Source organism: Bos indicus, chromosome 20, assembly GCF_029378745.1.
Source record: "Bos indicus isolate NIAB-ARS_2022 breed Sahiwal x Tharparkar chromosome 20, NIAB-ARS_B.indTharparkar_mat_pri_1.0, whole genome shotgun sequence".
Taxonomy (NCBI): Eukaryota; Metazoa; Chordata; class Mammalia; order Artiodactyla; family Bovidae; genus Bos; species Bos indicus.
This window is the reverse complement of record NC_091779.1, coordinates 37,091,840-37,109,098: the sequence shown is the minus strand read 5'-3', so window position 1 is coordinate 37,109,098 and position 17,259 is coordinate 37,091,840. Positions and strand designations below refer to the sequence as shown.

The window sequence follows — 17,259 nt, the reverse complement described above, 5'->3', positions numbered from 1 at the left end:
TATTCTTTATTAACAAAACAGATGTATCTTAGGTGACATTACCATTGACCTCTGATTATTAAAGATTGTATTTATTTTCCAGCTATAATTAGACATCTCTTTTCTCATATCATTATTTGTAGCACATCTCTATCAGTTGGTAAAAGATAACACAGGGAAGAAATCCAGCCTTGTGTTTTATAATTGCAGATTTTAAGGTGCAAGTCAGATGTAGTTACAGCTATTTTAAAAATGTCATTAACCCATAATAAACTTTTTTGAGAAATCAAGAACTTGAAATGATGAGGGATGAAATTCTAAGTCTTTAAAATCACTCAACTAGCATTGAGGGGTAATCTTAAGGGAAGGTCAGTGTTCTCATTTCTCTCATATTCTGCCTTAGGTTCTATACATAGCAATTTAAATAACTTCATACTAAAATTGTTTGGAAATATCTTTAATTACTGGTTATATTTTAAAATATTTGTTCTATATTTTTTATTTGTGAATTTGCATTTTCAGTATTGTTAGTAACCAATTGAAAATCTTATTACTTATGGACACATTTTGATGCATTTATATTATTATTGTCTAATGAATTATACTGGGATTTTTTTTTTTCATATATATACACTTATAGTTGTTGAAGTCTGAAGAGGATTCCTCATATAAACCTGTGAAGAAAGCTTGTACTCAACTTGTTGATAACCTAGTTGAGCACATTCTTAAATATGAGGAATCTCTAGCTGGTAAGACATTTTATATATTGGTCATTAAGTTGATTTTATAAGATGTTAAAATACTTTGTGCACATTTCTTATTTTTGCCTCTCACTCTGCTTAGCCTAATAATTAACTACTTCACTTTTAAATGAACTCTGTTTTTTGTTGTGTTGAATCCCAGGTTATTGTTACGTTATAGTTGACTGGTATTATTTACAGCAATGTAATAGAAGCATGGGACTCATCTCTTTCACATATCTTTCAATAGAATATAATTTTAGATGTCATATGAGCAAGAATTAAAGTAAGTCCAGGGACTAATGTATGTAGGTAAATGTGCTTATCCAAAAACTGTTCAGTATCTTTCAAATTATATAAAAATTTCTATCAAAATGAAGTTAATTAGTATAAAAATGTTTTTAAAAGATTTATAGTGCCTTCCTAATACCATTTATAATTATATAAAATGTGCTTAACCTTGACCTAGAAAGATGTTAGTAATTTTTAAATTGACAAGTTTGTTAAATCTTTAATATTATATATTATCTATCAGTCACAAAATTGAAGTTATTAATGAAAATATAAATGATTATAAAATCATAAAAGTCATAATTGTTATCTATTGCTTGAAAGCACACAAGACTAACATTACTTCCCATCCCCTAATATATATTAATCAGGAACAACAGGCAGCCTCAGTCAATTTTCAGAATTGGGGGCCATTTACCTCTTACAGAGGTACCATTTATGGTAAAAATTGTTGATATTCTTTATATTTTAATGCAGTCTTTTTTATTTTTTCATTTTCCATGTTTACCTCTTTTTCTTTGTATCTTCTGTTCTGCTTCCCAGTTTTCCCCTTTCCTAGATTTTAAAGGTGATACTGTTGTCACTTAATGTTAAACAGTTGCTAATCTCCTCTAAAAATGCCCAGGAACTAAGACACATTGTATCTTCTAGCTAGCTACACTTTTCTCTTAGCTGAACAGCATTTACTTGTCTTAATACAGCACTGGTCCACTTATGCATCATTCCTGTCTTCCGACATTTTACCACAGCAGCATCTTTTTTCCCCAGTACCCTTAAACACAGTATCACCTCAGCTAGATTGTTTTTGTCCTCCTTTGCTAATTTCTTTCCCATTCTCATTTCCATGCATTTTTAGATACTAACCAATACTATGTTTATTCTCAGAATTCCATCTCTAAACTTCCCAACTTTGATTCTGCTTTTTACTTCAGTCCTCCTCCCCTTGATGTGAAACTTGCCTTCCAAAGTGCAGCCTTTTTGCCCTTTATCCTTAATACATGTAATTTTATATAAGATAGAAAGGCAAGAAGTCTAGTATCATAAGGAATGCTAATCTGTTGTATTGAGGCATGTACTGAATCTATTCAGAGGATAGTATTGAGTAATTTGAATAATATTCTGTATCATTTCCACTGCCTTGTCATATTTTAGTGTCTTATTTTCTGTTTGTTTTTCCAGACTCTGACAATAAAGGTGTGAATTCTGGAAGATTGGTAGCTTGCATAACCACTTTGTTCTTATTCAGCAAAATAAGACCCCAGCTCATGGTTAAACATGCCATGACTATGCAGCCATATCTTACCACTAAATGTAGTGTAAGTATAGAGCTGTCTGTCCTGTTTTTCTCTCTTATCTAAACCATGTAGTAACTATTTTAAATTTAGAGTTCGCATTGTGTCATCCACCTTTTCACTGACAGATGACAGTCATTTTCACTGAAAGATCAACTGGGTTATGTACTCAAATATAGGTTCTAATATTTGTAGCAAGTTATCTACAAACATCATTTTTCTGATGTATTATAAATAAATTTCAGGTTTCATCTCTCTGTAAGCTCCTCAAGTTAAACTCTCAGTAATGCTTAATAAATGTAACCATTGTTAGGACTTAAACAGTGAGTGAGCAAAGTTCTTGTCACTGAGAAATTTACTGTCATTTGGATTCTGGTTTTGCTTTTCATTTGTTATTTTTGATGTATTTTATTTATATAATGTATTTATATACTGAATATGAAAAATAAAGGATCATCAGAGATGTTAGGTTTTTAAGTTAATATTACACTTGTTCTCCTAAAATCAAATGTGAAGATTAACTACTGCTTGAGTCAGATAATCCAGCAGTTTATATGACAGCGTGGTAAATTCAAAGGCTTATTACAACAGTAAATTTTAAAATACCCTAAAAATCTATGAATGTAGTTAGTTTTTTACTTCCTATGTTCCAAGCTTCCTAAGGAGCTAATTTTAACTGTTTACTAAGTTTGTTTTGCTGCTATGGTCAGTTTTTTTGGTGATCTAAATTAATAAATTCTAGGTGAAAAACTTCAGGATGTCCTGAGGAATTTTAAAACCAGAGAAAAGTATCAGAAGATAAATACATTAAAAATAATATATAATACTTCTGAAACAACATTTAAGACAACATATTTCTGTCTTTAGGGCTTGTGTTAGATGCAGATATAAACTGATTAATATGTAATCTGTGACTAATAATAATAGTTAATAGTTTTTGAGCACAGTGCCAAACACTAAAAAATGTTGCATGCAGCATCTCATTTACATTATGAAGTTAGTACCATTATTATCCTGGTTTTACAGATAAGGAAATGGAAGCTTAGAGAATATAAATAATTTGCCCAGTGTCATAGCTAATGAGTCCCAAAGCTAGAATTCAATACCATGTCTGTTTGCTTGTAGAATTTAAACAACAAAGGAGCCTTGATTATCCTCATTTAAATCGATATTTTTTAAAGCAAGGTTACTTGAAAACATTTTCTATAGTTTGTTATGCATACACACACTAATATAAAGTTTTATATAAATAAGGTTATCTCATATATATGATAGACACCTTTTTTTTTTTTTTTTAACGTTTTTTGTTGTTGTTTTTTATATCCTACCCTCGTTTCAGGATAAGCAATCTGGAGTGTCCTTGCACATTTTATCCATGTTTCTATAATTGCAGACACACATTATACAAATGGTTAACCAGATTTTTTAAAAATCACATCATGTTATATATGTATCTGTCAGGCATTTTTACTAATCTCAAAACAACTGATATATATTCATCCTTTTGAATAGCTGTATATTATTCATCTTATGGACATCTTATGATTTGTTTAACCATTTTCCCATCTAATTGAGTATTTATTTTTTATTTACATTGTTTCCTGTTGATAGCCACTACAACCAATTCCTTAATAGTCATTCCTATTCATATACTTTTAAATATTCGTGCTTCTTTTTCTTTGACATAGTCTGAGGAATTGACTTCCCAGATTGAAGGAATGTTTTTGCAGTTTTGATTTTGTTTCTGAGTAACTCTTGTCAAATTGCTGGTGGACATGTTTCATAGCCACTTTGGAAACCAGTGAATGATGCTCTGTGTCATTTTTGTACTCTTTGCCAGGCTAACAGATGTAAAAGAATGTAGTTGTTTGTTGCTTCAGTTTCTCTTCCTTGATTTCCAAGAGGTTTAGCATCTTTTTTATGGCATTAACCAGTTGAACTTCATTTTCCTTAATTTGACTGTTCTTATCCTTTGCTTATTTTACCTTTGAACTGTGGACCTTTTTTTTGTAAACTCTTTAAATGTTTGAGATATTGACCTATCTTATGTATATTCATTCCAGATATTTCAGGTATTCTACAGCTCTTTTCCTTCATGATTTTCATCTTCATTTAAATTTTTCTTTTAGATTTTAAGATACTTTATTTACTTGATTTTTCAAGTCAGTTATGTTTCAAAAAATTTTTACTGCATTTTTAAAGTAAGATTCTGTCAGTGATTTTCAAATGAATTTATCTTGAGAAAAACTAATTTATCCCTTCACCCACTTTAATCACCTGTTGCCTACAATTTTTAATCAGTTTTAAAACCTCTAAAATTTAAAAAAATTGTAATGTTAACATTTTAAATTTTAAAATAAAGGAGACTTATACCTAATTCTGGGATTCTGTGTTTTCCTCTATCATAAAAGGGGTTAACACAGCACTATTGTTAGCACTCAACTTCAGCACTGTTGACACTCAGGACCTGGTTATTCTTTGTTTTCAAGAGCTTTTCTGCATGTTATAGGATGTTTGGCAATATCCTTGGCCTCTGTCCACTGGATGCGAGTAGTACCCTCATGCCAGTGTTATGACAACCAAAATTGTCTCCATATATTGCCAGATATCCATTGGGGACAAAGTGAAAGTGAAAATATCAGTTGCTCAGTTGTGTCCGACTCTGCCACCCCATGGACTATATAACCTGCCAGACTCCTCTGTCCATGGAATTCTCCAGGCAGGGATAATGGAGTGGGTTGCCATTTTCTCCAGGGGATCTTCCCAACCCAGGAATTAAACCTGGGTCTCCTGCATTGCAGGCAGATTCTTTACCATCTGAGCCACCAGGAAAGTCACCCTCAATTGAGAGATACTGCACTGTTATTATCCTAGTTTGAAAAATATTAATCTTAAAAATTGTACCAGTCTTTGGTAAAATACTCTGTTAAATATTTAAACACCATTGTTCAGAACTGTTAGTGCATATTAGGGAGAAAAACAGTAACTGTAGCATTATGACTAAGTGACTAAAAGATCACATGGTAAGTTAGTGACAGAGCTAGAATAAAATCCAGGTTCCTGTCACTATCTGCTCCTCTTCCCTTCATACTTTAAAAAAGCTCTTTCCTAATGCTGTTTTGGGGTTTTTTTTTGGGGGGGGAGGGGAAGCTATTATGTGTGTGTGTGTGTGTATATATATATATATATATGTATATAATATACCTATAAAATAATACCAAAACCTCAAATACACAAAGCTGCATATAGTTTCTTTTCAGATTTTGATATTCATAAAGCTTTGATTTTATCCTTATAGACACAAAATGATTTCATGGTTATCTGCAATGTTGCAAAAATTCTAGAACTAGTTGTACCACTGATGGAACATCCGAGTGAAACTTTCCTTGCCACTATTGAAGAAGATCTAATGAAGCTTATCATCAAATATGGCATGACTGTAAGCATTCACTTTACCACCTCTGTGTTGACCAATATGCAATTCACAAATCATGTGTTTTTAAATCACTTTATCATGCTTTTACCTTTGTTTTTAACTTTTATCTAAACAGTAATATTTTTTCTCTTTTAGGTAGTGCAACATTGTGTAAGCTGTCTTGGGGCTGTTGTAAATAAAGTGACACAAAATTTTAAATTTGTGTGGGCCTGTTTCAATAGATACTATGGTAAGTTCACTGCCTGGGCTTTAAAATTATTTTGCTAGATCCTGCAGTGTCCAGTTCCTTTTTAACATATCTGATAAAAGATAAGGGAATTATAAGAGGTTTGATTGTCCTCTGTAGTCCATTCTCAGAAGCAATACTTCCTGGTATCTTTTATATTCCCTCAATAACCCAATGTGATTACTTCAGAAATTTATCTTCTCATAAGTGAATGTTGATAAGTTTTTTGCCTACTATGTCAAATAAAATTTAAATACCATTTTTTTTCTTAGTTCTTTTAGGCTCACTTGGAATGTCCTCATATTTCTAGGCATGTTTAATACTTAGAAAAGTTTAATTTTAGTAAATTTTAATTGAATTTATATTAATTTTAGTAAAATTTAGTTTTAGTTTATTAGCAGTAATTATTTGAGCATAACAGTTTAAGAATAGAGGGTTTATTATAAATAATATAAATAAATGTTACTTATTTTACTAGGTGCCATTTCAAAATTAAAAAGTCAACACCAAGAGGACCCAAATAACACTTCACTGCTAACAAACAAACCAGCACTTTTGAGATCCCTATTCACTGTTGGGGCACTGTGTCGGCATTTTGATTTTGATCTGGAAGATTTTAAAGGCAACAGTAAGGTAAAGATCCTAATATTATTATTTAATATCCTGAAAAAATAGAACTGTGTGACCTGTGCATTAAAAAATGACTGTAATGACCCAGGATGAGCAGCATTAGAGTAGTCTGGGTTTTGGTGTTGTTTTGTTTTAATTTTATTGTATTTTATTTTCTATTTTTTGGATATGCGGCATGTGAAAGGGCTTTCCAGGTGGCACTCGTGGTAAAGAACCTGCCTGCTAATGCAGGAGATGTAAGAGACACAGGATTGATCCCTGGGTCAGGAAGATCCCCTGGAAGAGGGCAGGGCAACCCACTCCAGTATTGCCTGGAGAATCCTATGGACAGAGGAGCCTCGCAGGCTGCAGTCCATAGGGTCGCACAGAGTCGGACACGACCAAAGCAACTTAGCATGCACACATGGAGTGTGGGATCTTCATTCCCTAACCCAGGATTGAACCTGCACCCCCTCCATTGGAAGCATGTAGTCTTAACCACTGACAGACCAGGGAAGTCTCTAGAGTTGTCTGGTTTAATTCTAAAACAATGCTTTTCAAAACATGGTCTGTGAAGCCAATCGGTTAGTTACCAGTCTGATAAATTAATGCAAGTTATATCTGCAAACTGTCCCAATGAATGAGATTGTTCTAAAATTTATGGACTTATACATGTATTGGTGATTTATTCTTTAGTAAAGTTTACATGCAGAAGTTTGCTTTTAGATATTTTTTCCCTTCACAGTTGAAAACGGATCTAAGCTACTCTTCCTTATACACTTTAATGTGTTTTTCCCCCTTAGGTTAACATAAAGGATAAAGTACTTGAACTATTGATGTATTTTACAAAGCATTCAGATGAAGAAGTGCAAACAAAAGCCATCATTGGTCTAGGTAAATTAAGTCTAGATTTCTTCCTAGTTCTTAGCTGTTTGAGAGGTTGAGGAAGTTTTAAAAATTTTGTGAGTCTAAAACATTGATTTACTTAAGTATGTTTCTGTTTAAAGTAGGATCTGGTGTCTAGAGTATACTTCTGGGGGTTAAAACAACGGGGTTCCATTCTTGGCTCATCCAGTGACTTCCTGGGTGACTTTCAGCAAGTCATGTAACTTGTATGTCAGTTTCCTCATTAGTAAAAAGAGGTGACAATACTTTCTTCAACCCCTACTTTATAGGGTTCAAAGTTCTTTAATTAAGAAAAGTGATGTAGAAAAATTTGTACTGTTGTGTATTTTTTTAATTGTTACTTTTCTTTGCAACGTTTTGTCAGTGTATGTGTCTGCCTCTTCTAAAGTCAAAACAGAGGGCAGTCTACAGACTTCTATTTATTAGTATATAGATAACACATAGTAACCAACCACATAGGAACAGCTGGATGTATACTTTTTCTCTATTATTTTTCCAAGAGCATTGATGTAATAAATACATGTGGTTAGGTTAGGTCTTTGAGGTTTATCTGGAAGGATATTGGAATATGGGCGAAATTTGAGAAGGATAGCCTTAAAGTCTTGATACCTGAACTAAATGCACTAAAAAAAATTAGAAGAGCACTCTCTTCATGTTTTTGTGCTGTTGTTTTTTTGTTGTTGTTGTTGTTTGTTTTGTTTTACTCTGTACAGATACAGAGTATCTTAATATCTTATTTCCTCTTCATCTCTTTCAGAAAATTACATATAGCAAATAGAGTAAAAATTCATATACCACTTACTAGGGAGTTGTATTGGTAGAGTATTACCTTTCAAGTCAAATATGTACTTCAGTCTGGACATACATTCTATAAAACAGCAAAAACTAACAGTGTTACATCTAATTCAGAGAACAAAGAATGTAAATTTTAATTTGAAGCAGTACTATGCAGAAAATAGTGCCTTTAGACCAGTTAATAAAAGTTGCCTGGGCCATTGTTATCCTGTGTCACCTTGGGCTAGTTATCTGATCACTCTATGCTTTGAATTTAGTTTGTTATTTGGCATCCATAATATTTGCTCTCATCAAAGATCTTCGTTTCATCTCATAAATAAGCATTTTGTATAAATAAACATGGGTAATACTATTTTGGGTAATAAATATGGGTAATTTGTGATTATAGAATTCAACATTGTGGCTTCATTATAACAACATATAGAAATAGATACAAGATTTTTAGCTTTATTTTAGAAGTACTTCATTTCATCAGATGAATATATTTTAATAGCACCAAGGTTAGTACCTTCCACTAGGGATCTAAAAAGGCACACATTACCTCTTAAATCCTGAAAATATCCCCTTGAGGTAGGTGGGTGGTAAATATTATTGTCCCCATTTTACAGATGGAGAATTGAGGCACAGAGAGATTATGTGACTCACCCAAGGTCACACTACAAGTCAGTGGTGGAGCCAGGAATAGAACCCAAGACTCCTGACTCCTAGTCCACTCCCTTAGCCACTAGGCCCTGCTCCCTCCTCAAGGTTTCCTCTTGAGTGAAATTCTCCTTTGAAATGCAATTTCTTGTTTTTAATTCATGGGGGAAGAAGTACCTGCTCTAATACTTCTCTAGGTAAGGCCACCAGCATATTCTTCCAGTCATTTTAAGTTTTAATTTTTGAAATAAGATACTCTTTATATACTTTATCAACATTTTCAATAAATGTTATATTTAATTTTAATATTAATATATCAAGAGAATTTTTGTTTTTTTCATCTTCTTTAGGATTTGCCTTTATTCAGCACCCAAGTCTAATGTTTGAGCAAGAGGTGAAAAATCTATACAATAATATTTTATCTGATAAAAACTCCTCAGTAAATTTAAAAATACAAGTGTTAAAAAACCTCCAGACCTACCTACAAGAAGAAGATACACGTATGCAGCAGGCAGATAGAGACTGTAAGTGAAAATATATTTTCAAAGTTCACAGTGGGGCTGCAGTTAGCATACTGTGTGACTCTTTTTTAATCCAGATACCTACTTAGCCTATATTAGATAAAGGAGTTGAGTTAAAGAAGATACTTCATAAACTCCCTAAAGTAGTTTATAAATTGAATGTGCATGCAGACTTTAACATTTTGACAGAGGGAAAGGGATTATACTTTCTCATCATGTTCTCCAAGGGGTCTCTAACAGACCTAAAAAAATTTAAAAATTAAGGACCAATGAGTCAGCTGTCACATTTTGTGCTTTTGTGACTTAATTTAGAATAGTTAGTAAAGTTAATATACATATTCTTAGTATGTTTACTTCCTTTTGTAGGGAAGAAGGTTGCAAAACAGGAAGATTTGAAAGAAATGGGTGATGTTTCCTCAGGGATGAGTAGTTCCATCATGCAGCTTTACCTCAAACAGGTGCTTGAGGCGTTTTTTCACACCCAATCAAGTGTACGCCACTTCGCCCTCAATGTCATTGCATTGACTCTAAACCAAGGTCTTATTCATCCAGTTCAGGTAAGTATGTTTTACAGCAATAGCACTTACGGAAGGAGCCAAGAATTTGTTGCCACTTGAAGACATTGTGATTAGAAAATAAGTAGTTCTTTATTCCTCTTAGTTGTCAATTTCGGGGGTGAGGGGGACCATCCAAAACTCTTAGGAATCCAAGTTTTAGTCCATCTTTTAGGTTGTTTTTAACTGCAAAGTACATATATATTCATAATGTTGATTCTATTATACAAACTTTATATTTGCACAGTATGTACTCAGTATTACTTCTTCTAAGTAGGGATAATAGATTTGATTTAATTCACGTTGACGCTTACCTCTAAAATCCAACAACAGCGTGTAATATAAATGGAGTTAAGGGTATAATCTATCTTAACAGTGTGGATTTTAGTCCACAGAAAAGTCACCTATATAATCTGAACTCTGTTCCTTCATCTTTAATTGGAACTAAGATCAAGCACCAAATACCTTAAAACATGGATTTGTAGACTAGATGATGTACTCAAGACATATTTGTACTACAAGGGATTGGCAGCTAATGTTTATGTTGTAGTATTCACCATCTGACACATTCAGGAGAGTGCCATAGGCTGCAGAAGTGAATTTGTTAAATAACAGCCTGTACCCTTCAAGATTTTTATTTCGGCTGTTCTGTTTAACTTTTAAAAAATATATTCTTGATTATTATGCTGTGTTATTCTCTGTATCCTGAAACAAAACACACTAATGAATATTCAGTCTGTTCTTTGTGACTCAGGGCAGGATTACTTAATAAAATGTACAGTACTCTGTTGATACTCTTGACTATTTTAGATACTTAGGGCTCTTTGCTGATAAGCTTAGTAGTCTTAGGTTTTGCTTTTATTGTATCTTTTTTTAAACTTTAAACTTTTATATTTATAAAAAATTGCAGGAGTGGCACATTAAGCCCTTCATACTCTTTACGTATATTTTGTTGCCATTTTGCCACATTTGCTTTCTCTCTACACATGAAACCATTTGATAGTAAGTTTGAGATATCATGATTCTTTACCTCTAAATACTCAACATACATTTTTTTAAGAACAGAAACATTCTCTTATAAAACCATAATGCAGTCAATCAAATTTAGGAAATTTAACATTGATACAATAATATGTAATGTATTTTCATATTTTACAAGTTAAGCTAATAATGTTTTTTGTGAGCCTCCCCCCACCCTGCAATTCAGGGTTTGATTCTTGATGACCCATTTCATTCAGTGCTATGTCTACTTTTTTATTTGTTTGTTGCTATTTTTCTGGCTTCCTCACCTCTAATTCAGAGTCACCTAACATAGTAGTGACTGGTGTTTCCTGACCAGTGAGTATGGCTGTTATCAGATTACTACCTATCCAGCTGTCAGACTACTGAAGCCGTATCTAAAATCAGCATAATAGGGAGGAAATTTATATTTTTCTGGTGTTGAGTATGGAAGACAAATTTTTTCACCCTTTATTTTCTTTACAAAGAAAATTCAGTCAGGCCTAAAAAATTATTGGATTATTAATTTGTAGTATATATCATACTTTTAAATGAATATTCTTAGTTTGGGAGCCCTTTTTTTTTTTTAATAAAAGAACTTTAAACTCACGTTGAAATTGCTTGAAGTTGACCACATCACTTTTTTTGTTTTTAATTTTTTGCTGATGCTCCAGTGCTTTTTTACTTTTAGCCAAATCTAAGGGCAGATTAATAAATTTTAAAAGAATACTAAAACATGGCATTCATTTATAGGAAAGCCAGTGAGCTAAATTCATATGTCCCAGATATATAGCAAGTTTTAATATACGTCAAGATACATATAGAGCTTTTACTACTATGATGTCTCATGAATTCTTTATTTTTATTTCCAGTGTGTGCCGTATTTAATTGCTATGGGCACAGACCCAGAACCAGCTATGCGGAACAAGGCTGATCAGCAGCTTGTGGAAATAGACAAAAAATATGCTGGATTCATTCACGTATGTATTTTTAAATTGTGCAGCCTAAATTTAAATATTGTTCTTTGGTAAACCATTTCTTTGGCAAATGTCTTACCCAGATTCATATTCGAATAAAATATTTTGCTTACTAATTACTTCTAAACATGAATCTAAGTTTGTCCCCCAAGGTGTTTATTCTTTTTAAAATTAACTCTCTAAGATTGAGCTGGAAGTAACAGTGTAGCATGCACTCTGGATGAAACCAGCATGCATGGGTGCTAGTGCCTACTGTGTATCTTGGCAGTGATGGCTCCTCTGGGTCTCCACTTTTTTCTTCTATAAAAATGAGCAGATTACAATAGATGATCTCTAATATTCCTTCCAGTGCTTGCATTCTATGCTTTTTATTATTTTAAATAAAACCAAATTATAAACTTCACCTCTAACTATAATGCTCAAATTTATATTTTTAATTTGGCTCTTTTAATTTCTGTGACAAAAACAAGGCTTTATTGATTTCAGATGAAAGCAGTGGCTGGCATGAAGATGTCTTACCAGGTACAACAGGCAATCAACACGTGCCTAAAAGATCCTGTAAGGGGTTTCCGGCAGGACGAGTCCTCCAGTGCTTTGTGTTCACACCTTTACTCCATGATCCGTGGAAACCGCCAGCACAGACGCGCCTTTCTGATTTCTTTACTCAACCTCTTTGATGACACAGCAGTAAGCATTAAAAACTTCTTATTTTAAGAAGATAAATGTTCTATAAATTGTGTGCCTAAAGTAGTCAACATTTTAAAAATATTATCATTTTAATAAATAATAGTGACTATCTTAAATGTGTTTATTTAGGTCTATGTTAACTACATTGTATTGAAGAGGAAGTTTAGCATGAAAATAAAATGAGGGATAAAGTATAATTTTGTCTCCATACTGAGTATGTTACAGACTTGATGGCAGTTCCTTTAAGCATGCTTTCACATAAACTATGTTACTAAACTGTCACTTCTTGAGGTGGGTGGATGGATGGATAGATAGATAAAGTGAAATTCCACTTGTTTATATCAGACTCGAACCTTTTAGAGTAACTGTCCTGGGTTTTAGGCTGTTGAGATCCTTGCTTGTTCAACCTGACCTCGTTTAATGAAAAGCCCACTTTTGTGTAATTACAGTTTTGATCCTTTAGGAGCTATTGTACAAGTTGCATTGGCCAAGACTATAAGGCAGGAAAATAAAATATCCCATTCTTTAATTTTACCTCTGAATGTTTTCATTCATTTTACAACAGTATTCAGCATACGCGTTATGGTAGCCGTTGTGCTAGAAGATGAAGATGTGGTATCTTTCCACATAGAACCAGTTCTTGTGTGAAGCTTTAAAAATAAAAATTTTTTTTCGTATTTTAATCACTTGACTTGACTTTGTTGCTGTTCCGACACCAGATTATTTCAGTGAAGTAAAATTAAAATTATGTGTTGGTCGCTCAGTCGTGTCCGACTCTTTGCAACCCCATAGACTGTAGCCCACCAGGCTCCTCTGTCCATGGAATTCACCAGGCAAGAATACTGGAGTGGGTTGCCATGCCCTTCTCCAGGGGATCTAAAAGTTACCAGAATACAGATGCCTTATTAGACCTTTTCTTTTTAAATAGTACATGAAATTTTTGGTTGTATTATCTAACAAATAAATATAATACCCTTCTATTTTAGAAACGCTTGGAATATAATTTAATCATCATCAGGACTGTCACCAGTATTAAGCTTTCATTGTGTGTAAGAGGTTTAGATAGGAGTACATAGTGATAAGATAAGGTGCTCTTGTCATCATTGGATCTTGCTTCCTGTAAGACAGCGGTTAACATTAGCATAGTCTGAGTCCCAGATGGTTTGTATTTGTATCGCCCTTTCTCTTGGGCTTCCCTGGTGGCTCAGATAGTAAAGCATCTGTCTACAACGTGGGAGACCCGGGTTCGATCCCTGGGTTGGAAAGATCCCCTGGAGAAGGAAATGGCAATCCACTCCAGTCTTTCTCTTCTTCTTGAGCTTCATTCCTACATGATTTCATTGCTTGCTGTATGTCATTAGCTGGATGTTCTGTCACCCCAGCATGTAACATGCTAAATTGGAAATCTAGTTTTCATAATACAGTGCTTTCTTCTGACTACCTCCAACAGAAGATGTCAGAGGAGAAACAAATTACTGAAGATGTAGGGGAATAAGATGGATCTACTATTTAAGACAGAGCAGGTGTAAAAACATAAATACAAAGGTACAAAGATAAGAATGGGTGGGAAATAATGAATAGATTCATTATTTAGACCAGCAAGGTCATAGTGAGACATGGTTTATGGAGGATCTTCGGTAATAGCTCAGCTGGTAAAAAATCCGCCTGCACTGCGGGAGCCTGTGTTCACACCGAAGGTAATAAGGGATTGAGTTCTTATGATGAGAGTTGGAAGGAAAAGAATGGATGGAAGGAAAGAAGAAACACTGAGGAAGGAATAAATTATATGAGACATTGTGAGAAGAGTCAAAGGATAACTGGAATATTTTTGTCCTGTTGTTGAGTCCCCTAGTCATGTCCACCTCTTTGCAGCCCCATGGACTGCAGATGCCAGGCCTCTCTGTCCCTCACCATCTCCCGAATTTGCCCAAGTCCATGTCCATTGCATCGTTGATGCCATGCAGCCATCTCATCCTTTGATGCCCTCCATCTTTCCCAGCATCAGGGACTTTTCCAATGAGTCAGCTGTTCACATCAGATGACAAAAATACAGCTTCAGCATCAGTCCTCCCAATGAGTATTTAGGATTGATTTCCCTTAAGATTGACTGGTTTGATCTCCTTGTAGTCCGAGGGACTCTCAGGGCTTCTAAGCACACAAAAAATAGAATGTTGCTAAAAGCAGTTTGAAAAGGAGTTGGTTTGAGAAGGAAATAGAAGAGGAATAGTCAAAGAGCTAGGAAGAGAAAACTAAGGAAAAAGGTTTCAGGGAGGCAAGGGTGGTTGTCTGTATTTTCCCAACTTTAACATGTACATATTGATACATATTTAAAAATAAAAAATAGAGTGGGAGTTTCATGAATACTAATAGCAAGTTCATTCCATCTGTCCTTTGGGATTTTTTGTTGTTTGCTACCACTGATATGGCATTTTATGTTGTTTGGGCAGCAGGATAAGGGAGATGGTAGGAAGGTGTGTTTGGGGAGGGATTTTAGGGAAGCGTTTGACCATGCTTCAGGCAATGCGGAATCTTAGTTCCCCAAACAGGGATTAAACCCCTGCCCCCTTGCAGTGTAAGCACAGTGTCTTAACCACCAAACCACCTGGGAAGTACCTGGAAGTAGTGTTTTTAATGGCCTGTTTTTTTTTTTTAAAGCTATAAGTATTTTTAAAGGAATTTAAATATTAATATGTCTTTCTGTTTATATTCCGTATGATCATGAAGTTCTGAAAAAAAGTCTCTGTTACTTCTTTTAAAAGCAAACAAGTATTAGTAACCATAATGTGCCAACATCAGAGTTTTTATGGTGTGAATCTTTGGCAACTCTGTCAGAATGACTCTGATATTTTAAATTATACACACACAGGAAACTGACAATTATTTTAAGAGTACATGAACTCGGATTTTTTTAATCCACATGTTTGAACTATAATTATTACCTCTTACTTTTGAAGACTGTGTGTAACTGATCTCTCCATATGGGTTAAACTTTTAGAGGCACAATGATAAATAATCATGAATTCATATGTGTACTTTCTGATGTGGTATGGATTTATCGTAAAGATTCTATATACTCTATAAGAAAACTTCCGGGACTTCCACTTGGGTGCACTGAAAAAACATTCACCTCTTCCCTTTTTAAGGTACCATGGTTTAAGTCATTAGGAAATCTGTTAAAATGGATTTAAGATTATTCTGTAAAATCCATTTCTCTTCTGCTTCCTCCTTCATCTTCCTTCTTTCTCTCCCTGTCCCTTCCTTTCTGAAACATTAGCTGAGGTGAAAGTACCCTGTAATATTTTTTCTAAAAAGGTTTTTATGATGGATTTCTGGATTATCTACTAAATGTGTACTTTTTTTTTTTTTAATTTACAGAAAACAGAAGTGAATATGCTCTTGTATATAGCAGACAATCTAGCCTGTTTTCCATACCAGACACAGGAAGAGCCGTTGTTTATAATGCATCATATAGACATTACACTCTCTGTTTCTGGTAGTAACCTACTGCAGTCATTCAAGGAGGTAAGTTACACACATTGCTATTCTTAATGCATCTTTCAGAATGCAGGCACGCTATTTTCACTGTTTTGTTTCTCATTGTTCTTTTTATTGTTTTCACAGGTATATAAAACCTTGGTAAATAAACTTACTGAAATCTAAATAGTGCTTGAGTTGGAGAGAGGAAATGAGTTGCCATTTCATTTCCATTAAGAAAGTTCTTAAAACCATTTCATTCCAGATCATTTAGGTGAAATTTATACATGCACATACTTACGTGCATGCACACGTGTGCACACACACACACATGCATGCATGCATGCATGCATACGTGGATTGTTCTGTTGATAAGCCATCCCATGTCTTTATTTCTCCCACTTTAAGCACTGACCTTAAATGTTCACTGTCCATTCATATATTCATTTAAACCTCATTTTAAAAACTCCTTGCTCTTTTATAAATCTGAAAATACGGTAGATAACACTAGTACACTTGAAGAGATACAGATATGAATATAAATAGCTTACTTACAAGGAACACAGAAAATTTATACTATTGATTTCCTTATCCCTGAACACCAGAATCATTGGTGTATTGTATGCCCAAAATCTTTACTAAGTTTTTTGTTGTGAACTTTATATCTTTTCTTTCATGGTTTTTAAGAAGAAAATATAGTTGGTTTAATTGTAAAAGCAACTGGTGTAGCCCTGGGAATACAGTAGGTGCACTCAGTAATTTACATTATTTTAAATTAGTTGGAATATTTTCATGTACCTGATGATACAAGTAAATATTCTCATTTTATAGTATCATTGTGCCCAAAACTCAGCCTGGTCAAACTCATAAATCAGGGAGATTATTTTAATACCTAAAAGTTAGAATTACAGAGGTATCTGAACCCTACTTGAAGTGCAGACCAGAACCAGTAGCACCAGCCTCACCTGAGAGCTTGTTAGACGTGTAGAACCTTAGGTCCCACCCTAGACCTGCTGACACAGTGTTTGCATTGTTAATAAAATGCCTAGGTGTTTAATATGCACATTGAAGTTTAAGAGGTTAATAATTTCCCAGGAACTTGATCCATCATGTTATCTTATTTTACTTCATTAA

At 33.9% G+C, this 17,259-nt stretch overlaps 1 protein-coding gene across 3 annotated transcripts in view; it reads left to right on the top strand.

Moving 5' to 3' along the window:
* Nucleotides 1-17,259, top strand: part of NIPBL (NIPBL cohesin loading factor) — a 204,324-nt gene that overhangs the window by 179,318 nt on the left and 7,747 nt on the right. For all 3 annotated transcript variants that reach the window (XM_070774754.1, XM_070774752.1, XM_070774753.1), the window contains 11 exons: nucleotides 620-728; nucleotides 2,190-2,326; nucleotides 5,601-5,741; nucleotides 5,874-5,967; nucleotides 6,443-6,597; nucleotides 7,377-7,467; nucleotides 9,264-9,437; nucleotides 9,801-9,991; nucleotides 11,860-11,967; nucleotides 12,451-12,651; nucleotides 16,027-16,173. In XM_070774754.1, coding sequence (XP_070630855.1) covers nucleotides 620-728; nucleotides 2,190-2,326; nucleotides 5,601-5,741; nucleotides 5,874-5,967; nucleotides 6,443-6,597; nucleotides 7,377-7,467; nucleotides 9,264-9,437; nucleotides 9,801-9,991; nucleotides 11,860-11,967; nucleotides 12,451-12,651; nucleotides 16,027-16,173 — 1,548 coding nt within the window. The remainder of the gene's footprint in view (nucleotides 1-619; nucleotides 729-2,189; nucleotides 2,327-5,600; nucleotides 5,742-5,873; nucleotides 5,968-6,442; nucleotides 6,598-7,376; nucleotides 7,468-9,263; nucleotides 9,438-9,800; nucleotides 9,992-11,859; nucleotides 11,968-12,450; nucleotides 12,652-16,026; nucleotides 16,174-17,259) is intronic.